Genomic DNA, 26,565 nt, shown 5'->3' with positions numbered 1-26,565 from the left:
CACGAGTACAGATCTTGACGCAGTTCAAACTCTTGTTAGCCAGCACCAATGATCAAATGATTGATTGAAGATTCGGAACCACATTGTCAGCTACGGATGAGTAAAACTCAAAAGAAAGGGAAAAAAATAGATTAGGCCCGAAATGAAACAAATTTTAGATAATGAAAGAGAATTGGAGAAAGCGTTTTTTGCAGAGTGGCTCTTCAAACCCCGAAAATCACTAAAGAGGTACCTTAAAAATTGCCAATAAGCCCCTTAACAATCTGAAAGTCCTAAATATATCCATTTTTAATAATGATCTAAGTAAACTTGAATGAATGTCACAAACTCATTATAAATTCCTATTTATCAAATTAAATATAAATAAAAGCCAAATTGTTCTAAACAAATTTAAAATCTTTAATAAACCTAAATAAAATCCAAAAATCCATGTATAAATTTAAATGAAAAACAAAACTTAAATAAGCTTCAAGTAATACACTCAATTAAACTCAATAAGTCCCGAATCAAACTCGGTTCAAGCCAAAGCCCAAAATATCCAAATTACCTCTGATTAAGCCCCATTGAAATCTTATAAAACAAAAATTAAATTCATGTCTAAATATGACTACAAAGTCTTTAAACTAAATCCATGTTTTCAAGTCCTAAATCCAAATAGGACCGCAATGTCCTGAAACTAGATATAGACCGCAAAGTCTCTAAACTATGCCAAATTCTCTTTGTGAAATCTCAAATAAATAAGTAAACAAGTTAATATACATCTGCATATCATAAATATTGTGCTCCTCGCGGTCTCGCACTGCATATGCATCATCACACACACACACATATATTAGTGAGAACCAACTAATATGATCAAAATCAATACATGAGCCCCTCTTTAGCTCGGAATGATGAGGTATTCAACAAATGACTTGGGAGATCCCGCTGATGTAATTAACGGTGGAGGCTTGCGTCTGTTGGGAGTTAAACGTTCCCACAATAAATAAACTATCTCGACAGACCGATTATGAAACCGTAAGTCCATCAGAAACGAACCGTAAGGAATAACAGAGAGAAAGAAATGTCTCAAGTTTGATGCCCTCTCCATATGTTTTCAAACAAGAGCACTAAATCCTGGAACATTTAAATACACCGCAACTCTTGTGCAACTTTCTGCGCCCTATAGATATCTACAGTGAGATTTATAGGAACCATAAATAAATATAATATGAGAACTTATGCAAAATTTGAAAAATTGCATTTGAGCGTTTCAAAACTAATACATCACAATAAGATATCACTAATAACCTTGAAGCATATATAATATGAGACTGCTCTCAGAATGAAATATAGTACGGAATCTAGATACACTTTAACATATTTGATCTATCATCTAATAATTAATATGTGTTTGCAATAAATGAATAATATATAGACCTATATGTAATATTTGTCCTTGCTGATTGACAGTAGCATGTGCGTTTATATAAAGTTATAACATTTGTCCTTGTTAGCCATAATTATAGGAATATTTTTTATAAACATAATTAGAAAAATGATTTTTACCAAATCAACATGATTATTTTTTTTTTACAAAAACCATAAGAACCGAAATGAATTTTTGGTCCAAGTTGTTTTCACAGATTTCGAGAAAAAGATACGTTGAAAAATTGTAAACATATCTGAGACCGAATTGCTATTTCGGTCTCAAAAAAAAAAAAAAAAAAATTTCAAGACCGAAGTAACATTTCGGTCCTTATGGTTTTTATAAAAAAAGAAGTATTTATGTTGGTTTGGTAAAAATCCTTTTTATAATTATTGTTTATAAAAAAAATTCCAATTGTAGGGACTCTTCGTTAATTAATGTTTCGTCAATTATGGTTTATAGTTGACTGGACCTGTCTGTACTATACGTAGAACGAAGAAGACTTGAGAGCAGTAGAACTAGGGAAGCAAATCTGGTGCCATTCTAAAGAGGATCCTGCAATTTCAATGCCAACCATTCATTTATTATAATGTAGAAATATAAAAAAAAGTTACTTTTTGTGCACGAATCTCGAAAATATATGAACGACTAGGATTGGAATTGTAGGGATCCTGCGATCCTTTGCAATTGCAGCATATTTATAAGTTAATTTTTTTATATTTATTTTTTATTATTTTTGTCATTTGACTTTATACTAAATTAACTCTAAAATATATAACTTTGATTTGTAAATGCATCATTGATGTGGTAGATTAGTTTAAACGGTTGGATTTCTTCATTTAAAATCAATTCTATAGATTTCAAAAACTAAGCTCACTAAAAACTAGATGAGCTGAAAAACACTCTGGTTCTACTCTAAGTTTAATACGGCGGATAAGATCCTCACTTGTAATTATCTAATCTGGATGAAGGTGCGCATTTCATCGAAAAGATAAGGCTGTTAAAGTGCCAAAATTTTTATTTATAGCATAAAACAAAAAGAAGAATCATCCCGGTTCTGAGGGATTTGGACAAATACCCAGATAGCAGATTAATTGGTTCTGCGGCCCAAAAAATATATTTATTTATAAAAAATAAAAAAATAGTTTCTGTGCATGTCAGTAGTAACATGGATGATTTTGGATTGTTGGTCACTTCCACAATCAAAATATCATTTGCAAAAGGAACAATAAAATATAATTTATCTAGAGAATTGAAAAATATTAAGTTTGCCAAGACTGACCAGTAGTGTATCGAAAATATCTGCCCGGGTCGGATCCGGACCGGACCGCCCATGGTCCATACCTGATCGGATCGTATCCGTGGTCGGGTTTGGAACGGGTAGATGGGTTGGCCGGGTAAGGGTTAAAATAGGCCGGGATCCTTTTTTTTGGAAAAAAACCCGGATAACCCGTATCCGTCCGGACCGGACTGTGAACCCGTCTACCCGCCCTCCAGAACCCGCCTGGACCGAACCCGCCCACCCGAACCCGTTTTTGATTTATATTTTATTGTTTTAAAGTAATTGATTTAACAACATTGTTTTAAAATAATTCATATTTTTATTTATATTTTATTATAACAAAAATTATTTAGTTCAAATATGCAATCATGTCAAATGAATTTCGATTTATATTTTATTGGTTTAAAAAGAAAAAAAAATAGAGAAAGAGAAAAACAGAAAAAGGAAAAGAAAAGAAAAACGGGTCCTGTCTGGTCCGGACCCGTACCCGCCCAAACCAACTCACGGACCGATGCTACCCGGGGGTTGAGCCGGGTATGGGAAGTATTTTTTTTAAAATAAACCCGTGCTATCCGGACCGAGCAACCCGCGGACCCGAACAATCCATGCCCGTGTCAACCCCCGCCCGCGCGGGTTTGACCCACCAGGTCCGGCCCGTTTTCAATCCACTACTAACCAGAGAAGTGACTTTCCAAAAATCATCCACGTTATTATCAACATGTACAGAAATCAATTTTTTTTGTTTTTTTATTAATATATTTTCTTTTAAAAAGAATTGGGACCGTAGATTGATTATGCGAACTCCAGTCTGGGATCGCAGAATGCGTGTGCGGACTTCAGTATTTGAGTCTGCAGAACCAATCTGCAGCGTGGGTAATTTTCTACTTCCATCCGAATAGGAGTGTTTTTTTTTTTCTTTTTCTTATTAAGCTATAATAAAAATTTCGGGTTAAAGGGATAAAGGCAGGTGTGACTTGCTTCATGTTTTAGATTTGAGTCATAATGGGTTAATCGGGCACAGACCCGACTCCCTAGCCGACATGGAGAACTCAGAGGTTTTGGATCTTTCTTTTGAATCAGCTTAATGGGTCCATACCCGCTTCACTAAGCAAGGTTACATTTTTGTCGAAATTTGGCACATAATCACTTAGAGGGAAAAGTGCCGACTGATGGTCAGTTCTTCAGTTTTTCGAACTCGAGTTATGAGGGAAACCCGGATTTATGTAACTCATCTTCTGGTAACTGCAACTCGACTCACATGCAACTGGGTACAACTGATCCGGGAATTTTACAACAAAGCGGGAAGCGTAATAACATAAAGGGAAGTATACTTGGAGTAACAATCAGCTTAGCTGTTGGTATTGAACCCTCTAGCCTTGACTATTGGTTGCATGAGAAACCTGACGGTGGGTCCCACCTCAAATGGCCACTTAGACTCAAAATTGCACAGGGTTCAGCTAGAGGCTTATCCTATTTGCATAAATCTTGTGATCCGACTATAGTGCACCGTGATGTTAAATCGAGTAACATTTTATTAGACGAAAGGTTTGAGGCACATCTAGCGGATTTTGGGCTGTCTAGGTTTATGAACCCATATGCAACTCATGTGACAACCGATTTGGTTGGTACTTTGGGATATATACCACTTGAGTATAGTCAAGCATTAATGGCAACCTTAAAAGGTGACGTGTTTAGTTTTGGGGTTGTGTTACTGGAGCTGTTAACGGGTCGTCGACCCGTTGATATTTGCCGGGCAAAAGGAAGTAGGGATTTGGTATCATGGGTTTGTCAAATGAGAAAGGAGACACTACACCAAAATAGACTATTTGCAACAACTTATTGCAACGGTAAAATAATTAGTAGCTATAAATTAAGGATTTTGCAACAAAAATAATTTGTTGTAATTAACGTTAAATATTGCAACCAATTATTTTTTTTGCAACTAAATTAGATTGTTGCCCGAAAAATACTTTTTGCAACAAAATTATTTGATATGGCAACGGACAAATATGTTGCAAAAAAAAAAATTCACGCGGCAAAATTCTCTCTGAGACAAAATTAGTTGCGTCAAAATTCACTTGGTTGGAAAATAAAGAAGGTTTATGTTACGGTAGTAAAGAGGTATATATTCTGGTAATAATTTTTCTTCTAGATTTTTGTGAATTCATCTATTTCTGTGTCAAAAGTATTTTGGTCGATGCTATATGTGTTTCTATTTTTAATGGTGAATACAAATAGCAAATGTTTAGAAAATTGCATTTTTATGCTTTTAAAAATAGTAATAACAAAGAGGTTAATCAATTAGTCACTTGATATGTGTATATGCTATTAATTTTTATAGCAAGCAAAAATAAGACAGAAAACAGTTGCATGTGATAGATTAAAAACTCTAAATGTATATAATAAGAGAGAGAATACCAATTTTTTCATCTTCTCTTACTCTAGGCCGATGAGCATGTGAAGGCCGATTTGGTTCATCAACGAACATGTTGGCACCGTTACAATTTTGGTGAGCAACTGCAAAAGGTCCCCCAATCATTTTTTTTAATCTGCAATTAAACTATGTGAATATATATTGAATCTTTGTAATAAACATTAATATAAGCCATAAAAAAATTAACCAAATATGATAGAACTCTTCTAACATAAAACAAATTGTGTTGTTTGCCTTTGAGATTTTTAGTTTTGTTTTCCAAAACAGTTTTACCCATGCGAATTACAACAATCTTTAATTCTTAATATAAAAAGCTAAATAACTTACGTTTGTAAAATTGAGGCAGAAATTGGAGATCGATTTGCCTCTGTGATATATTAGTACAATGATACTCCTGAATCTTAAATAGAAGAAGATAAGTAATTTATGGTAATAAATTTCCGTTAGTACTATTTGTATTTTCCAGTGGACTCATTTGATTCCGCGCCAAAAATTTGATCTCGCGCCAAATTCTGTGCACTGTAATCTTTTGTTAATATGTCATACTAGGGGTGCACAAAAAATTCGAGATTCGTGATTCGATTCGAGTTCGATTAGAAAAAGTTCGAAAAAAATTCGATTCGAAAGTAATTCGGTTCGAAATTAATTCAAACCAGTTCGATTCGAAATTAATTCAATTTCGAATTCGAACCAGGCCCAATTCGATTCGTGTGGTTCGTGAATCTGGCCCAGTTCAAAATTAATTTTTTTTAAGGCCATTTTATGGAACCAGGCCCAATTTTGAATCCCAACGGGCTTTGAGGCGCTCATTAAAGCACTTCATGTATGAGTGATTTTTTTGAAGTGTTACCAGCACGCTTTGAGGCACTCATTAAACCCTTCTCTCTCTCTGCCTCTCCTCTCCAGTGGAGACATCGCGAGGATGAGGAGCTCTCTCGCTACTACGCCTCCGCCAAAACCCTAACCGCCTTGAAGACCAGCTCCACCAGCCAGAAGACCAGCTCGAAGACCAGCTCCATACGATTAGACCAGCTCTATCCGCCTCCTCCCGCCTCGAAGACCAGCTCCGCCTCGACCAGCTTAATTTCGAACTAATTTCGAATCACATCGAATTAGTTCGAATTATACCGAACCAAATTCGAACTGACCTTTTAGGTTCGAAATCTATTTCAATTTCGAACTAGATTCGGTTCGAAATAATTTCGAATTCAAATTCGAACTAGGCCCAATTCGATTTGGTTCGGTTCGTTTGCAGCCCTATGTCATACTGGTCCACACCACAAATTCTTTGGTATTAATTTGATAATGGGCTGTTAAAGTTAGTATATAATATTTATTAGAAAGAACAAGCGTAATTATTGGCAGAAGTTAAAAGATCAATGAAATTTTTTTAATGATTAATTGACACGATTCATAATTTGTTAATTAATTTATGAAACCATTCAAGACTTTGAGTACGTATAGTTGATAATAAAACAACAAATTATGAATGTCATATTTTTGAAAAAATATTTAAATTACTTAGTGAATAACAAAATATGAACAAAGTCTTAAATTTCATATGTCATATATATATATATGAGATGAGCTACGCTACTCCATGGAGTAAAATGCGTTTGTATTCCATACCGTATTTTTATTTTGAAAGTCCAAATAACCGATCCGAACCGTTAGATATGATCTTCATATTGAAATGTACTTGGAGACCAAATTTTATATTTTTTTGGAATTTTTTTACTATTTATTAAGCAATTTGAAAATTACTGTTTTGCTGTGAACAGTAAAAACAGTAAAAATTTCTGGACCATCGGATCAGCGATTTTCAAAATTGCTTAATAAATAGTAAAAAAATTCAAAAAAATGTAAAATTTGGTCTCCAAGCACATTTTAATATGGAGATCATGTTGAGCGGTTCAGATCGGTCATTTAGATTTTCAAAATAAAAAGAAAGTGCCATATATGAAGCACCAATGCGTTTTACTCCATAGAGTAGCGTAACTTATATCTCTATATATATATATATATATTCCCCTACTATAATTGCTCTCCGTGCCAAAATTAAAAAAAATTTGTCGCCAACATTAAAAGCCTCCAGCTCGTTTCCTTATTTCATAATATTTACTTTCCATATTTCATATATATGTGATATTGTGTTATTATCTTTTTTTGGTGAACAGCAAAGAGTAAAAAAAAAAAAATTATACTCATTAGAAAGGATAAGCACAATTATTAGGCAAAAGTTTAAATATACCCATAGAAAATTTATAAGAATTATTTGACACGTACAGTTCATACATGTCTATTAAAAATGTCACTTATATTGATAAATTGGTCATGACACCGTTCTCAAATAACTCGATACTTTTGAGTAGAGTTCGTAACTCAACAATAATAATGAATTTTAGATTTAAAAAAAAAATACATTTAAATCACTTAGTGTGATCAACAAAATATTTACTACTAGTATTATTATTATAGATATAAATCTCTTAGCGAGCTTAACTTCAAAACCTATCAAATTGACTTTAATAATGAATCTAAATAGTTGAAATCAATCTACCGTACAAACAGTCGATATGAACCATTCAACATAAAATTCATATTAAAATATGCTTGGAGACCAAGTTCATATTTTTTGAAAATTTTGCACTATTTTCTTACAATAGCTACAAAATTATTATTTTAAGATGTTCTACAAATAGTGATTTTTAAATAGTTACATATTTTTTACTATTTTAATATGTTTGGGTCGATTTGTCTGATATTTGAAAATAGAGAAAAAAAATGTAAGGCATGCATGATGAGGCATTTTAACTCTACCCTTTAACAAAAAGGTTTAATATGAAGTTGATGCTATTAATTTAATTTTTTTACTACTTGACTTGTTATTATGATCAATTTAAAATTATAAAATTTTCATTAAGGATTTAAAGACCCATAAAATATCATGGTTGATACAAGGGCAATTTTAATTTTATAGAAAATGTATGAAAACTGAACGCATTAAAATTAACTTATAAACTTTCTTTACATAGAGACATATACTAAATGAATTCCAAAACTTATAAATTTAATATATAAACACATTATTAGTGAGTTAGATTAATATCAACCACTTGAAATCGTCATTTGAAATCAATTTCATATATTTTGGAGTTAAGATTGCCAAGGAACTTGGTGAGATTAAATGATACCCTAGTTCTACTATTTTTACTTAAACGTACAACTATTTAGTCAGCCTTCATAATTATCAATAATTAAATTCACCATCCATATAATAACATATTTACTTATTTATTTATTATATTCTTTAATATTATTTTTACATGGTACAGATCACGATATATATCTTATTTACCATAAAATAAGATATATGACTAAATTATGTGAGAGTAATATCTTATTTAGTTTATATGTATGATCTTGGTCTTCCATTCATTTTAGGTGACGATGCCAAAAAAAAAAAGCCCATAATAAATCAATCCAACAGGTAAATAACCTCAAGTAAATTAAAGAAAACCACAAGTTAATTACATGAAAATCATCAAGATACTTAATATATATATATATATATATATATATATGAGATGGGCTACGGTGAGCCATGGAGTAAAATGAGTTTGATTTGGGGAAAGTTGTATGAGAAAGAACTTATGAGTGTACTAGAAATTGCATGTAGGTGTTGAAACTCAGACCCGAGATCGAGACCTGGTATCGAGCAGGTTGTTACTTGGCTTGATGCAGTTGGAGTAGATGAATAGTTTTGTTAATTTTAATCATTTAGGTGCTGTATTAGTGTTAATGAATAATGAATAGTTTAAAAATGCAGTTTTGGGATTTGACAAATTATGGTCTGTTTTGTAAATATATATATATATTTTTTCTGATATAATTGAGAACTTGAGATTGTATGGTGGATATTGTTTAGTTGTGATATTGCTTAATTTTCAAACAAGGCCCAAAAAACCAGGCCCAATTAAACCCAAAACAAAATAAAGGAAGGAACAAAAGAGCATCCCAAGAATTTTAAGTATTTAACCTTGACAGTATCTACCAAGAATTAAAAAAAAAAAAAAATTCAAGCATTTCGATCTTCAAACAATCTCTCACCACTGGTCTCCCGGTTCAGGCATAACATCTCTTACTGATACATTATATTTACCTAATAAGTACACTTTGATGAAATTTGGTTAATACATGCTGCTCTATATCAGTGCCAATAGTTGAATTTTCTGATTTAAGTGCTACTTTGTGATTTAGAAGCAAAACTAAATTCCAAAATTAGGTCTATTTTGGTCAAATTGAAAATTGAGGTTGGTTCTGTTCTGGGTACCACCTGAATTTGAAAATAAAAATTTGACCAAAATAGACCTGCTTTACTGAGTACTCTCCCGCCCGTACCACCTGAATTTGATTCAAGCTTGGTAACACTATCACAAACCTAGGTCGTAACGACCAAGGAGCCACTAGAAAGTTATTGTACCTGATCCTTTAGTGAAATAGAAAAAGAAAATAGTATAATAGCTGGGTATTTTCCAGTCCAAATCTGTACCACTAGACTGGTACATAATGTCCTGGTATGGAAGCCTGAATGGTTAATATAACAGCTTCTGTTTTAGTGGTTTTTTATGTGTAGCAGTGCTTTCTAATACATTTTATCGTTTGCTATCTGTAACTGGTATGGGTAATGGTTTTGTCAACAGTACCTAGCTAAATAAGGTTAATAACTGATAATAACTATACTATTTCTAATATCAGATATATTAAGTGGACCCACATTTGTTGGTCTTTTCTTTTTAAAGAAAGTAACAAGTAAAAAAAACTAATTAGGTTTTCAGCAACTTGGTTTTAAGTTTCATTACCAGTTGCAAAGCAACTAAATGTAATGTACCAGTAAAGACACATGATTATTCCTGAGGCTTAAGTACTAGTACATTACATTAAGTAATAACTAAATGTAATGTACCAGTACTGATCTAACTGATACATGATGAATTCCTGAGACTTTGATCGTAGCCTTGTCACTTACTGATTTGGTTTTATTGAATATGACTGTTATTCCCTGGCCTTTATAGTTTTTTAAAAATATAATGAATGTATCTTATGAACTAGGAACCACTGCCAGGTGTACTGGTGCCAGATGTCAGACCAGGTTCAGCTGGGGCCCGTTCAACCCCGAAAATCCATCAATGTAAAAGTGAAACGAAATGGATCATCTGACCCGCTTGACTTGACAATCACCCTTGATCTGAGTCAGGATGGTACGGGCCAGATTGGGGTGCAGTTATTGCCTAATTTTCATGTTACAAGGCTGAAAGCAAGTAATCTGGCCGAGGCAACATCTTTTGCCACCAAAGAGTTTGTTTTGATGACAGCATCGGTTTTGGAAGGGTTTCAACAGACCTTTTTGAACTTTTCCCAGGTAACTGTTAAAGTTTATCGATGGTTTGAAGTTTTTTAATTGAATGTTATGAATTTTATATTCTATTATTCGTATGAAATTTTGCATCACAAGGATCTAGTGCTTTGTCTATGGTATCTAGTGATGCTCTCTTACACATGAATTGCTCCTTTGTATCTTTTGTTAGGAATAATTAAAGAAAATAAATAAATAAATAAATTAAATAAATAAATATAGAGGCAATAGCTTTTACCACCAAGAGTTTGTTTTGCTGATAGGGTCCGTTTTTTAAGGGTTTAAACAGCTTTTACCACCTTTTTGAACTTTTCTGATCAGGTGACTTTTATCAATGGTTTGATGTTCTTAATTGAATGCTGTATTTGCAAAAGACCCCCTTATCTGATATATATAAAATTGGACCTGACATTTATAGTCATTTAGAAAGACAACAAACTTTTAAGACTAATTTTAGTTTAGTAAAACTGAATTAATTTCTTGATAATTAGGATGAACTATTTTCACTGACCCAACATCTAAACAAATATATTGCTGGTTTTATTTATGTATGTTGGATATGATCAACATCATTTTATCTAAACAAATAATTCAAAATTTCAAACTTAAAAGTCAACATAAAACCATTGGATATAATCTACATCATTTTATGTATGCACGTATAAAAAATTATGACATTTCAATTTTATTTAGGTTGTCATCAAGAGCTTGTAAATAACGTACTAATATGGATAATTTCTAGACGTTAATTTTCCAACTTATTGATTCACATAAAAATAAAATTGAAATGTCATAAGTTTTTATGAGCACAGAGAGAAAATAACATATATCAGATCTAACGGTTTTATATTGTTTTCATCAGAGATGAAGGGAAACTTTTGTACATTTAATTGAATAAATATTTCCATTAAACCAATAAAACAGTAATATCAACACTCACATGTGAGAAATATTGGGATGTTTAAATATTGTATCTAATTTGCGAGTGAGGCTATAGTACTATGCATAGCGCATATTGCTCTGTACTATTGACCAATATCTCTATTTTCAAACTTCATACAGTCGATCTGAACCGTTCAACATAATCTCCACATGAAAATGTACTTGTTGATCAAATTTTACATTTTTTAGAATTATATCACTTGATCTATAAATTTTAGACCATTCAAAAGTAGTGATTTTCTACTTATCTAAAAGAATAGTAAATAAAATTATAAAATGGTAAAATTTATTCTGTATGTAAATTTTCATATGGAGATCATGTTGAACGGTTCAGATTGATTGTTTGATTTTTAAAAACAAAAATATTGATCCATAGTATGAACCAATATGTGCTATGCATAGTAATAATATGGAAGAAAAACATTATGTTACTTCTTTTCTTTTTAACTCCGGTTTTTAATCATTTTTTTTCCAATCACCAGAGAAGGTTTCAGGATCAGTAGCAATTATAGCTGTTGGTGCTGAGGTAGCAAAATCAAGTGTTGAAGTTTTATTCCAATTTGCAGCAATAATCAACCTCAACTTGGCTGCAATCAATCTCCTTCCTTTGCCTGCTCTGGACGGTGGGACCCTTGCTTTGCTTCTAGTTGAAGCAACAAGAGGAGGAAGAAGGATTCCGAGAGAAGTTGAACAGAGCATCACCTCGTCAGATGTGTTGTTGGTAGTAATGTTGTGGTTGTTTCTTATTGTTAGAGACACACTAAACTTAGATTTCATCAGAGAGATGTTATGATGTTTTTACAAAGTGTGTGATTGTAGGTAGTGTGAGAGAGATAATTTTTTATCATAGAAATTATTATAAATAATCAAGGATTCAAGGGAAACAAAAAGAGTGCTGGGGCTTTTAGAAAAAAAGAAGAAGATGAATTACAAAAAAAAAAATCGGATCCAAAAAGTGTGTGGGTGTTTTTTGAAACATAAAGAGTGATGCTCTCAGGATACTGCAGAGATTCACAGCAATTTTATTTTCTCATCCTGTTTTTTATTTTCTTTCTTTGTTATCACTGCTTGTCAGGAGCAAATAAGGTTCAAATTTGTTTCATATGAAGTGTGGATTTATACTTTAACCCTCTCATTTCATTTCAGAAACTTTTTATGTCACCTTGCTGTATTTTTGGCACTTGCAATTGTTTCCTATTCAATAATAATGGAGTTCAAATATGAAATTAATCTACTGTTCCAAGTGCTCTACATGATATTATTCTTAGCAATTGTCCAAATTGATGTTTGGAAATATCTGTCTGAATTGAATGTTTCGGAGGTGTGGATGCATTATTTTTAAAGATGATAATATATTAACAACGAGTTAACTTAATATTGTTTTGATACCCATTAAAAATAATTCATTATTTTTGAAATATAACTTGTATTTTATGCATATTATACTCATGGAAAATGATAAAAACATTGATACAAATTTTACCATTCATCATGTGAATTAAATTTTTTTAACGGTCCATATATTGACAATATTTGGTGAAACATGGAATGATATTTAGCACGAAAATTAATACACAACTACTTTGTAAGTAAAATGAAAATACATTTTTTTTTAATCTTTTTGCTTGATTTGAGAAAGCAATATTCAAACTGTCAATTTAGTTCAATTAATCATAATCATCGTAATATGCAAAATAAAAAAGAACTTCTTTGGAAATATTAATTACATCAGATCCGTTTAGTGAAAAGAATAAAAAAATAAATAAAAAACATTCATGAGTTCTATTTGATAACAAGGAATGAATTTCCTTCCTGAACAAATAATCCTTTCCAAATGAATTATTTTACCATCAACAATGTTCTTTTGCAGATTTAATTCAACATTGGCACCTTTGATTGCTAAATCTATAAAGCACAAACAAATAACATAAATCAACTGTTTAGTACTGATACTTGTATATGTGCACAAAATGCTCAAATTAACCAAAAAATATTGCTTAGATAAACCTATTGAAAAAATCATCATTTAAGTGCTTCGATACACCTATATATCTCTCAGTTTTGTATTGAACATTTATCAGTTGGTTAATTATAAAACCAGAATAATGCACAAAAACTAAACCATGTTATGAATCAGATAATTGTGATACGGTTCTATTTGAGATAGCTGGACTGAAATAGTTCATACTTCTTTCATAATAGATGAAACAGGGGGCCAAATAAAAACAGACAAGAACATGCTACTCAAAAACCAAGTTCAGTTCAGTACTGTATTGTTATGGAACTAAATCATTTGCATAGGTTATTTTTGTATTGGTAAGCTAAATCAATAGGTACTGAAATTTGAATATGTACCCGCTACACTCGTCTCTCCACATTAAATTAACATAAAACTAGATAAAAAATGCATCAGATATATGCTAATTAATATAAAGCTAAGCTAGTACGTTAGACCAGGTGAGGAATTAATTTACCTCAATAAAAAGAGTATTGGCAAGAATAAGCTTCTTCTTGCTGTCACATCATCTCTGACCTGACCTTGTGCTTAATTATAATTGGTGGTGAAACTCAACGGTGTCTTCTTGTAAGTAGCATATAAAGAGTCGCTACGAGATTGTCAAAAGAACAACCCTTATACTTGTAAATATAATAAAAAGATTACAACTACTTCAACCAACATGTTTTCCTTTTTTTGTTTTTGTTTTTGTCGTGGAGGCTTGGACTGCTAGTTTTATTTATATCAATAGGAATGATTTCATGTATTCAAGTCGATTTGGACATAATCCAAATTTCAAAAACAAGTTAGATGGACTGTTATAAAAACAAAACTAAATAAATAAATAAAATAAGACAAATTTAAATTTGGAGGTTTTGTATTATGCTTTGTGGTAGTAAACTTGTGCATTACTGAATCATGACTGTTATAATATCTTGATGTAGATTATTACAATACAAGTAATAAATCCTAATTGATACTCAATTCGGTTGCAAGTGTACAACCTTGTCAAGTAGTACTTAGGGATCGTCTCCACAGGGACAAGTTGGAATATTAACTCTAACCTAACAATTTAATTTAGTAAAAGAAAGCAAAAAGGAATTTGTTTGTTCAAAGGTTGGTTTGATTGTGATTAAGTTGAATTAAACTAAGTCTTTAAAGCAAAATCTGATTTTTATCAAGTATGAGAAATTAGGGTTTCTTAGGGTTCCTATCCACTAGTGTTATGACTAATTGGTTTATTAGATTTGTTCTTTTAGTTATGAAGGCACAGTTGGGTGTTGTAGGTACAAAGGGATATCTCTATATTAATACCATCTTTAAATTAGAATAAACGTTACCTCTCGGTACTTGGCTACCCTAATATAAAGTCATTAAGTTCTTACTGTCCCAATTGATCTAGAAAACCATCTTTCACCTCTCGGTACTTGGCACAATTTTCTAAACTATTAGGTAAAGTCTGTATAAGACAAGCGTCACCTCTCGGTACTTAGCCTATCAAATACTCTATTCTTTATGGTCTGGACCTAATATTCAATTTCTCAATTGTAAATATCAAATCCTAGGGTTTCATGCAATTTCGATTAAGTCCTCACAATCAATTAAAATAAATAATAGATCATAACAAAGAACAAGAATATATAAAATAAAACCAACTAAATTATAACTAAAGTTTCAAGTACAACCCTAATCAACCCTAGAAAAGCCCTTAGCCAGTCATGGCTAAGATACAAATCAAATCAAAAGAATAAAAGAGTTCCAAAGGAAGGAAAGAAAATAATAAAACCGGTTGATCAATGATCACTTCTCCCTTCTTCTCTCTTCTTGCTATTCCTTGTTCAAAACCTAGAAATTCTGCCTAAAAAACGTACTAAATCTGTTCTACAGGTCCCTCTTTATACCCAACTCAAAAACCAAGAAATAACCAACCAAAAATAGCAAATTCGGGCTCTGAACCGACCTAATTGCGGGCCGCAGTGCATGGAGGAAGTTAACAGACTGCGCAGAAAAAAACTGAAGAGTCATTGCGGGCCGCAATAAAGGTCCTTGCGGGCCGCAATAAAGGTGCATAAATGCTCTGATCTTCGTGCTAACTCATCCGTTTTGCTTCGTTAAGCTCCAAACACTTGATTACCTGTAGAACAAACATAACTAGGGCAGTAACTTGAACTTTTGGACATTTCTAACCTAATTAAACCTAATCTAATCAAAACTTGGCTTAATTTACATAACGAACCCTAGATTTCAATAGATACAATTTCAGCTTATCAAATTCCCCCAAGCTTGAACATTGCTTGTCCCAAGCAATATCTAAACTTGGACTATGATCTTGCCAAAATTTAAAAATCTCAACGTAAATTTTGTACAAATTTAAAGTGCAACCCTTGGCTAATCATGCTTCACCCCACAATTCAATTACTCTAACTTTTATTTCCTTAAAAGTTTAGAATTTGTAAACTTCGGATATCTAAATTTGTTACAAAAAATGCATTCTTATTTGCGAAAATTCTTTTAAAAATCCCCCAAGCTTGAATCAAACTTAGGTTAGAAAGTCGCGAACTTCGTGTGTTGATATATGCAAGATTTTATTTTTCTTTTGTTGGTTTTATTTTATGACACTATAAATCTTTATCCTTAGAACAAAACCGGCTAGTTATAGGTAGCTAATCCATACCCAACCGTTTTAATTCAAAAGTGCATTCGCATGCTCTTGGTTCAACCCTTCCATGACACGAACTTACATGGTTAGTGCAAACCCGATCACTTTATCGGGCAAACTAGCGGAGCAAAGTGTCTATGACTCATTGCTATAAGTACGTCATGTCGCCGTAACATAAGCAAATGAAGTCTTTCTTGAAAATTTTCAACTTGACTATTTTTCAATATTTTTGCAAAAATATCATGAATACACACATCCTTAGGCATTAATTCACACCTATGGATATCCCGATCTTTCTAAATTCGTTTTTCACAAACAAGTTGCATTTTCAAAAAAATAAATTTAAATCCCTAAGTTTTCATTTTCTTAAACCTTTATTTCCACAAAGTTTTTCGCCAAAGTATGTGGTTATTTCAAATTATTCCAAGGGTATTACTAAAAACTCGTTAAAAAGGTCCTTGCGGGCCGCAATAAAGGTCCTTGCGGGCCGCAATAAAGGTCCTTGCGGGCCGCAATAAAGGTGCAGAAATGCTCTGATCTTCGTGCTAACTCATCCGTTTTGCTTCGTTAAGCTCCAAACACTTGATTACCTGTAGAACAAACATAACTAGGGCAGTAACTTGAACTTTTGGACATTTCTAACCTAATTAAACCTAATCTAATCAAAACTTGGCTTAATTTACATAACGAACCCTAGGTTTCAATAGATACAATTTCAGCTTATCATATCTACATCCATTATTCTGGTTAGGACTGCTAGTGAGTCGAGCCGGTTCGTGAATCGGTGAGTTGAGTTGCTCAATATTTCATAACGAATCAGACTCAAAACTAAAAAAAGCTCGAACTCAACTCGGCTTGCTTTTGAAAGAAAAAGCTCTGCTTGGCTCATGTAAACACTTAGCTCAACTCGCGAGGTCGTGAGTCGGCTCATATTTTTTACTTATTTGCATTTTTCATTAAGCAAGCATTTGTTATGAGCAATCGAGCAATTGTTTTGACTTTTGAGGGAATACAAGCCTATTGCTTAATTTTTTTTTATGCAGAAAAATTTCAAAGTTTAATTTCAATTTTTTTTCTATGCCGATAAATTTCAAATTTGAAAGTTTTTTCAAATTTCAAAATTTCAAAATTTGAAAAAAAAATTGAAATTTTAAAAATTTGAAAAAAAAATTGAAATTTAAAAAAAATTTGAAAAAAAAAATGAAATTTGAAATTTCTTTTTGAAATTTGAGTTTTTTTTTAAATTTCAATTTTTTTTTAAATTTATCCGCATAAAAAAATTGAAATTAAAATTCGAATTTTATTCATATAAAAAAAATTGAGCAATAGGCTTGCATTAACCCCTCAAAAGTCAAAACAATTGCTTTATTGTTCATAACAAATGCTTGCTTAATGAAAAGTGCAAATAAGTAAAAATATGAGCCGACTCGCTAACTCACGAGTGGAGTCGAGTGTTTACATGAGCCGAGCCAAGCCGAGCTTTTTCTTTCAAAAGCGAGCCGAGTTTGAGCCGAATCATTTTGCTTCTCTCATTGAGCCGAGCCGAACTTTAATCATTAGCAGCCCTAATTCAGGTGCTTGAATGTAATACTAAATGAAAAGGGAGGGCAGAAATGTAAATTACCTCTTTGTTGGCTCTGTACAGTTGTTGTTGCAATTATCATACTTTAAATAATCTATATGCTGCATTTAAAGTGGAAGGAAAAATCAAAATTCTTGGTTACATTGTGAAAATCTTACGATGAAAAATAAAACTACAATTCCAGCATACCCACGTTGCAAATGTGTTTGCATCTTTCTGTTCCAAGCCTAGCTAGTGATCCAGGCATTCGATTGCTGCATGTAATTTCATACCTACACTTTAAAAGAAAAAGATCGTTGATTATCAAATAAACAATGTTTGCTTCACAAAACTCATAATAAAAAGTAAAAACTAAACACGGAAAAATTATAATTACCCAGCATCAGAGTATATCCTTGGTTGACGACCTTAGCTGTGATCAGAATCAACTAGTGCGCCTAATAGGAATGTTTTCTCTCCATTGATAGTCACCTTGGTGATAGTCACCTTGGGAATGTGCTTGAATTTGATCCTCTCAGAACCAGTTTCTTCTTGGCTTACAATCTTTGACAGCAACCTCTCAGAACAATAGCATAACTCTAGCTTCTGTGCCATTATTGTGGTCAAGTATTCTGGGAGGGTTTCCATTTCAAATATTTCTAATCTCATCGTCTGTACTTTGAGGTTACCCACAGTTATTAGATTGTTAGCACCATAAATATGTAGGGACTCCAAGGAAGTAGCATGGTGGGAAAGACCCTCTGGAAGAGATCTCAAATGGGGACACACATTAATCACTAATTGTCTCAGGTTGGGCATGGCTGGTTGTTCCTTATTCCACTGCCACTCTTTCCAATTTTGCATATTTCCAAAGCATAGTTCCCTCAATTTGGGAAATGTAGGCTTGATAGAACAACTCGTTGTTGTTGAATCTCTGCTTTGGATACCCCCCAACAAGAACTCTTCTCCTATATTCACAACTGAATCGGCACCCCAAAAAGTGAGATCCTCCAAATTAGGGAGTAGGCCTAATGATGCAACCTCCTTAAAGTTGTTACAATTAGCGATACATAGATATTTCAAGTTTGGAAGGTATGCCCCAGAATTCAGCCAATTAGGAAGATGAGTACCGAAGTAGTTTTCAATTCTAACAGATTCTACATAAAGTGGAGGACAAAGCTCATTTAAAACATTCTCGGTTGTCATCTTCTTCTCGTTGGTTTGGGAAAGTTGTTCTTCCGAACTTAAATGAGTGTACTCTAGGGTTAGGTCTCGCAATTGATCCTTGCTCAAAAGGTTTGCTTGTTTTGCTAGGTTCATATCGGATACTTCCTCCAAACACTTTAAACTAAGAATAATTAAATTTGACAGAGTTTCTAACTCATCAAGGCTACTGAAGCCCTCCAAGTTGTTCCCATATGGCTTGAATCCATATAGTTCAACGAGCTTGTCTAGTTTTTTCAAGCCTGTAGGGATTTTCTCGATCCTTGATTCCCTAATATCAAGAAATTTTAGTTCTTGTAGATTGATGATATTTTGAGGGACATGTGATAAATTTGAGCAAGATGAAAGATTCAAATATACTAGATATTTGAGGTTTCCAATGCAATTTGGAAGTTCTGTTACCTCTGAATTTTCGACATCTAAGTATCTCAGATGCACAAGGTCACATAAAGAATTTGGTAGTATTGAGAAATTGGACCGACTGAGATCTAAGATGCGGAGGTTTGACAAGGCTTTACACAAATCATCAAGTCCAATTTCAGGTTTACCATGATGCAATAATAATGTTCTCAACCCTTTTTCTTTTCTAATTACTCCAGAGTTCACCTCATTTCCTACTATTGATAACCTTCGTATTTTCTGTGAACCCTCTGTTTTCACATCACTTGCCTCTCGTAATACACAATTCTCATTTTTTCCTAAATGGCGAGCGAAAGACCACAAAAGGTCATGCATTTTAAAAAAACAATTACCATCGCGGCTTGTGGTAGTCTCTTCCAAAAGATTTCGTAGAACTAACTCCGTATAGTGCTCTGTCCCCAAATTCAAAAAATCTTTCTTATTTGGCAAAAATCCTTCTGCTAGCCACATATAAATTATATTTAAATTATAGATAAAATCTTCAGGAAAGAGGGAGCAAAAGATGAAGCACTGCTTCAGAGGCGATGAAAGGTCCTCGTAGCTCAAGTACAACGCTCGATGGACATCTTTTGGCAGTCCATCCTTGGACCAAACAGCGCTTCTCAATACTGCTTGCCACTCGCCTTTTCTTTTGGGCTTCATGTAAAGCACACCACCTATGCTTTTAATAGCAAGAGGCAAACCATCACATTTTTCAACTAGTTGCAACCCAATATCCTTAAATTCTTCAATCTCACTCTCATTCTCATTTTGAAACACCTGTCAGATATATGTCAAGTGTCTTAGAAACTTAAGAAGTTTAAACCAAATGACACATTGATAGATAACAAAACCTATTTTTTAAAGAAAAGAGAAACATAAATGAGGATAAAAATCAGTCCAACCAACTTAATTTTGGATAACTTATTTTCGAAAGTAGTGCAACCAACTAAAAGTGGATTTAACACGTGAAACAAAAAGGTCGGTATTTTGGCCTATTAAACAGCTTATGCTTTTTTTTTATTGGAGACCCGTAGGCATGCATTTAATAACAGTTCATTACATACTGGATAGAAAAGACAAATTTAAATTGCAGCTAAGATATTAAACATAGTCCTAGATAAATTAAAACTGGAAAGTAAATGAACAGTATTGGTAAAAACTAAACTAAGTAAACAGCTTATGCTAATAGAGACTAATATATTTAGTACAACTATTGCAGTCGACAATGGCTGAAACTGGATTTTCTTTTTTTCCTTTTAATTAAATTATTTAGATAGACCCTTGCCTGCCATTTTTTTCTTAAAACAAGATGAAGATCTGAGCAAATTAGTATTGCTTGCCATTTTTTTCTTAAAACAAGATGAAGATAGACTATTGCAGTCGACAATGGCTGAAACTGGAATTTAGTTTTACTAGATTTGAAATAGAGTAAATCAGTTTAAAACAGAGTTGAAACAGAGCTGCTTGATCTAAAAGAATGCCATTATTTTCAATTTCATATATTCTCTTTTGTAATGCAGGAATAGCATAATTTCTTTTATTTTCTTAAAATCCATGCAATGTTGAGACCACCAATAAGGAGCCTAGCTAGTATAACATTAGTGTCATTTCAGCCTATGTAACACCAATTATAAAATCTATCGAATCGACTTGAAACGGTGAATCCAAATCATTAAAACCGATCTACTTTATTAGTTGTGCATTTACATGCAAAATTTATAATTTTTCAAATTAATTTAGTATCAAGTCAAGTGGTCAAATGTGTGAGTTTTTAAATTAATGAAATACATCAATTTTTCAATATTTTTACCGCTTAATTTGATACTAAAATAACTCGAAATTATAAAAAATTTGCATATAAACACATCACTCATAAAATAAATCAGTTTGAACGATTTGAATTAGTCATTTGAAATCTATTCAATCAATTTTGAAGTTAATGTCATATCCCTAACACCTATGTCATACTAGCCGGACTCACCAATAAGGTTTAATCATGCAACCGTATAACTATATATGATACTTATTTAAAAAAAAAATTTCAAACTAAGATAAATATAATTTATTAGATATATTTAAAATTTTCTCAGTAATCAGTCCCCTCTCGTCCCGATATTTAAAGTTTTCTAAACGGAGTGGTTATCAGATCCACCGCTTTAACGCTCTTGCTATTTGTCCGACATTTGTATATAAATGTTTATATATTTACGTATCACATGTGGGACTAAGGACACGCTAGTATCGGAACTGCTGCTCCATTCCGGACAGTGACGCTGGGTAATTTACTTGTTTTATGGAAAGAAAGCCCACAAATATTAAAAAGCCCATAAGACTAATTGATTTTAACTTGAAATATCCGCTGTACAGTGGGGCAGCCTCTTTTTTTTTTTTCTTCCTTGTTCATCTCTTCTCTTATTCTCCATTTTACTTTTCTTTTTAATTTTTTTTTACTTTTTTTTTTTAGTTTTATTAGTGGTTGTATTTCTTAATAATATAAATGTTAAATTAATTATAATATGAATAAAATAATAGAAATAATATATATATAATTAGGGTATCGTATTCTAAATTTTTGAAAATTATCATATCGCCGTATTTATTTCGTATCCGATACGATACCCGTACCCCTATACATACAACATAGCTATTAAGATACAAAAAAATAATTTAGTTTTCTTTAAACCTCGAGATATAATAAATTGAATTAATTTTCACTTAAAATTGATAAATAAAATATTTGAATTAATCTTTAAAAATTAGGAAATTGAAAAGCTTCGAGGACTATTTTAGTAGAGCTTGCCAAACGAACTGAGGGGGGGGGGGGGGGGGGGGATTACAATATAATTTTGATGCTTGTTTATGCCGATATTTTATAAATAAGAAATAAAAAAATAATAACAATAATAAGGAACATTTCTATGAAAATTCAAACTCTATGAAGAACGCTACTTTTCATTACGTCCAATGATATCTGCACATTATGGAGGACAACGTCCTGCGTTTTTTTTTCTATTTCATTAACTAGCAATTAATTAGATATCGTTAATCAGAATATTAATTGATAACGTCTGCTAGACGTTATAAATTATGTCGTTTTTCTTAGATTTCTAATTCTAATTCAACCTTTCGCTATTGTCAATATTCTTTTTTTTTTAATTTTCTATTAATAAAATTTTGGTCATGTACCGTAATTTGTTCATCAATAAAAAAAAAAATCTTATATGAAGAATAACGGATCAATCGATGACCAGTGTTTGTTTAAGGACCCAATACTTAAAATCATAATCTAGACAAAGTAGCAAGGCTAAGGCATTACCTGTTTTACTAAGAGAGACCAGCCATCTTCATCAGAGAGCTTCTCCACCCGATGCAATTTTGATGCCCTCATGCCATTCGCAACATTTCCATCCCGAGTGGTGACTAGTAGCCTACTTCCATGAGCTCCCCCACTCATGGGAGCACGCAACCAGTCTTTCAAAACTGCTTGACTCTCTTCCCAAACATCATCAAGAACAAAAAGAAACTTTTTACCCTGAACGAGGCTCTCGAGTAAAGGCACCAGCTCCGATATTTCCTTGCGGGCACTGTGCTCACCTCCTGCCTCTCGGATCATACACTTCAACACTTCTTCTTTCACCTCCTTTGAGACACACACCCAGATTTTTAACTGGAATCCCTCCTTAATTCTCAGATCATTGAAGATCCTTTTTGCGAGAGTGGTCTTCCCAATTCCTCCCATCCCCACAATACCACAAACACGCACATTTTCGTTCAAATGACTCTCTTCTTCGGTCAGCCAGTTCACTAGCATCTCAGTATCTTTTTCAATCTTATCTCCCACAAAATCAGCTAGCACAACCGAGGGATAGGTCTTGCGACTGATGACCGAATCCACTCGGCTATCTTGATCGAAAGTCCCAGGAAAGATTTGTGCTTCGGTCAAACCCAGATAAGCCTTAGTCTTGGCAATCTCCTCTAACCTCAAATTGATATTCTTGATTTTAGATCCAATCTCATGAGAAAATAATGGGTTGCGGAAGCAAGACAGAAAATGGCAGCCATGGGAACTGGAGGTAGCTGGGTCCTCTGCCTTGATTTGATAGAGGTCAATGACTTCATCGGCATCGTACATGACATCCTTGAGCTGAATAAGCCACCGCTCGATGGCACTGCCCTTGCTCTGCCTCCTCTCTGCATCAGCAAGGACACATTGGATGTCACCAACAGTCTTGCCGAGCTTCTCAATCTGGCCAGGGATGTCCAACAGCATGCCCACCTCGTCCCGCACCATTTCCATGAGAAGATCACTAAACTTTGACAACAAGGTATCAAGTATCATCGCCATTTTTGTTTTGAACGAGAGCTACAGCTAGTGGTCAGAAGGGAAGAGAAAATGGAATGGGGATAGTTGGAGAATCTGGTTCTGGAACTATTAACTTATTAAGTGGTGGTGGGACGGAGAAGAGCTGGATAAAGAGTGTTGTAGTAGCTTTTGGCACAAGCAAGTGCATGTGAAGGCATTTCTTTCATTGGTAGGAATTAAAAGTTGATTGATGCATCGGTGGGTGGCGTTGGTCCCATGTGGACATGTGGTGCATTATTCGGAGGTTTTGTCCCTTTTGTCCACGGATTTTACTATTTATAAATTTACTCAATTAATTGTTTGCAAAAGTAAGCACCTAATTACCAACTTTTTCAAAAGATAATACTTAAATATGCTTATTCTATTTACCAACTTTTTCGAAGGTTAAAAAGAAAAAGAAAAAAAAGACTGCTTATTTTGTTGTTGAGGCTAAGAATGACTTTTATCAAGACTTTTTTAATATTTTGAGGACATTATATTTTGTAAGGTTATTGGCAAGTGTCGAGCACCACATGTATTGATAGAAAAAATTATTTACAAAAGATTTTAATTACAGCACGTTACTTATGAAATAAAATTGCAAGCACAGTATAGTAATCTTGTGTGTGATCTCCTACCCCAATTCTACCCCGAAAAGTAAGCATGTTGGATTATTAATCCAATGTTAGACTAATATGTAAAATATTTATATATTGTATGCTGCAATTTTATTAAAATCACTACTAGAATTTGGATTTCTTATATGGGTAACACTTGGATGGATGTTTTGTGCACGGACTTTACTATTTGTAATTTGACTAAAGATGACAAAATAAATTTGAAAATGAAAAATGAATGAGAGAGAGAGAGTGTGACTAATATGCTTTCGGTAGCACCTCGGCCGAAGTGCTACCGGTTCAAATTCTAATAAATTGCATTCGAAACTTCGAACTAAATAACTCAGTAAATTGGTTATATATTGAATTCATAGAATATCAATTTTTACTATTTTTTATGATTTATGAAAGATGACAAAAAATAGTCTAAAAATAAAAGAAAATTTTCACTATAACTTTTTTATTATTTTTTAAACCGTACAGAAACAATGATTTTGTATCTATTTTAAAAAATAGTAAACAATTTTAAAAAATTGTAAAATTTTCATCACCAATTATATTTTAATATAGATATCTTGTTGAGCTATTCGGATCGATAGTTGAAATTTAAAAAACAAAAATATAAAACATAAAGCATGATGAGATATAAAAATCATTAAGTTTTGAAACCCTCCTAAAATTTTATAATATGTTCAAATTTCATAAAGCACAAATCTTAGAAAATATTTTTGATGGGGATGTTGTTGGCCTTCTCCCTAAGTGCAGCATGGTCGACCCCCAACCCCAACCAAGCTAGGAGCTGAAACATCTGCTGGAGAGCAAGAGGACCGTCACCATCTCTCTTCTAATTATTGTGCATTAACCTTCATGAATAAGAAAACTGACAAGGTACTTTTCAACAGAGCCCTTGCATTATTGGAAAATATTTTGTGAAAAAAATGCTTAATTAACACTGAGCCATGAAATGCACAAAGAATTCAGAGAAAGTTGGTCTTCCTAAATTAATAAGTAATTAATTTTCTTAACTATTTTTTTGAGAATGTGGTTCTGGAACTAAATTTCTTTTCATTATATATTTTTGCTTACTTTCTACTGCCTTTTGTATATTGCTTATTTTCTACTGCTTTTTGCATTGATTAGAGTACGCCGAGTAAAACATGTTATCTCAATAAAAAAATAGAAAAGAAAAGTCAAACCTTCGAATTGTTCTCAAAAGTAACATTAAAATGATCTTGTACGAATAATTTATTTCAAGTCAAAAAAAATTATCACCTATTATATATCTCAATATTAATGTTTCAAAAGTGAGACTTTGTCAAGATATTTTTTTTATACTTGGAGGACATCCCGGAATAAAATCAGAAAAAAGATATTGAAAGTTGTGCTTGAAGCATTGTAGTTAGCAAAACATAAATTATTTTGGAGTTTGATAATTGTCCTCCAAACAAATTTCTCAACGTGTCTTCTAAGTATTTAATGTCTAACTTTCATTTTCAGAACATATATTCTAGTTTTTAAAGTTCTGATTATAACATTATACAATTCTACTCACAAGTATTCAAACCTCTATTTACAAGTATTTAAATTCTAAATATGAATAGTTTTAACTCATAACTATTTTCGTTTTCAAGATAAAAAGTAAAAAATTTGTTTCACTCATTCTTTTTTTTTTCTCTGAATATACTAGTCTATATTTTTTTTTCTAATGATCTGTGATAAATTTTGTGAATCTAAAAATATAAACGTTTTCTACTCGATTTTCTCTTTCAAATGAGATCTGTGAAGAAATATTTTTGTGAATCACAATTTTGTAAATGTTAGAATAATCAACACAAAATAAAAATATATTCTACAGTTAGACATATATTGCTTCACAAAACAAAATATATTAGTCATCCAAGCAAAGTATGAAATGGCAACAATAGTTTTTGCTTCTGTTAAATAACTTATATTTCTTAAATATGGAAGCAATTGCGCATACATTTAAAATTTAAGAATTTCTATATATCAATTTTACTAGCTAATTTCAGAAATCCTACATCTAGAAGAATTTTTATAATGAAATTATTTATTTTCCAAAATTGTTGTATAATTCTGGTGTAAAAATATAGTAATTACAAATAAACTATATATACACATGATCTCTAAATATAGTAATTTTTCAATGTTGGACTCATTCTGCTATCTATCAAAATATAGTCAATATTGATCTCAAAATATAGTCAATTTTGATCTCAAAATATTATTTAAATCCAATTTGATATCTGTAGTGAGGTTTATAG

The 26,565-nt window shown here is 32.5% G+C and overlaps 1 protein-coding gene and 1 long non-coding RNA gene across 10 annotated transcripts in view; one reads left to right on the top strand and one right to left on the bottom strand.

Annotated features, from left to right (window-relative positions):
- LOC144544736 (uncharacterized) overlaps nt 1–12,327 on the top strand; it is a 37,045-nt gene extending 24,718 nt beyond the window's left edge. The window contains exon 2 of the long non-coding RNA XR_013508320.1: nt 12,009–12,327. This is a non-coding gene — a long non-coding RNA (uncharacterized LOC144544736). The remainder of the gene's footprint in view (nt 1–12,008) is intronic.
- Nucleotides 1–23,843, bottom strand: part of LOC144544727 (putative disease resistance protein RGA3) — a 45,385-nt gene extending 21,542 nt beyond the window's left edge. The window contains exons 1-6 of one of the 9 annotated variants that reach the window (XM_078293278.1): nt 22,641–23,842; nt 18,096–20,101; nt 17,909–17,991; nt 17,762–17,820; nt 13,957–14,204; nt 13,226–13,387 (exon numbers count right to left, since the gene is read on the bottom strand). In XM_078293278.1, the coding sequence (XP_078149404.1) occupies nt 18,128–20,101; nt 22,641–23,669 (3,003 nt within the window). In that variant the 5' untranslated portion in view covers nt 23,670–23,842 and the 3' untranslated portion in view covers nt 13,226–13,387; nt 13,957–14,204; nt 17,762–17,820; nt 17,909–17,991; nt 18,096–18,127. Of the gene's footprint in view, nt 1–13,225; nt 13,388–13,956; nt 14,205–15,117; nt 17,821–17,908; nt 17,997–18,095; nt 20,102–22,640 lie in introns of those variants that run through there. The other 8 variants (XM_078293281.1, XM_078293272.1, XM_078293275.1 and 5 more) reach the window with 8 other exon arrangements.
- Between the last annotated feature and the right edge of the window lie 2,722 nt (nt 23,844–26,565).

This window comes from Carex rostrata, chromosome 27, assembly GCF_964058835.1.
Source record: "Carex rostrata chromosome 27, lpCarRost1.2, whole genome shotgun sequence".
Lineage (NCBI taxonomy): Eukaryota > Viridiplantae > Streptophyta > Magnoliopsida > Poales > Cyperaceae > Carex > Carex rostrata.
Note: the sequence above shows the minus strand (reverse complement) of the source record. Positions and strands in the feature narration are given on the sequence as shown.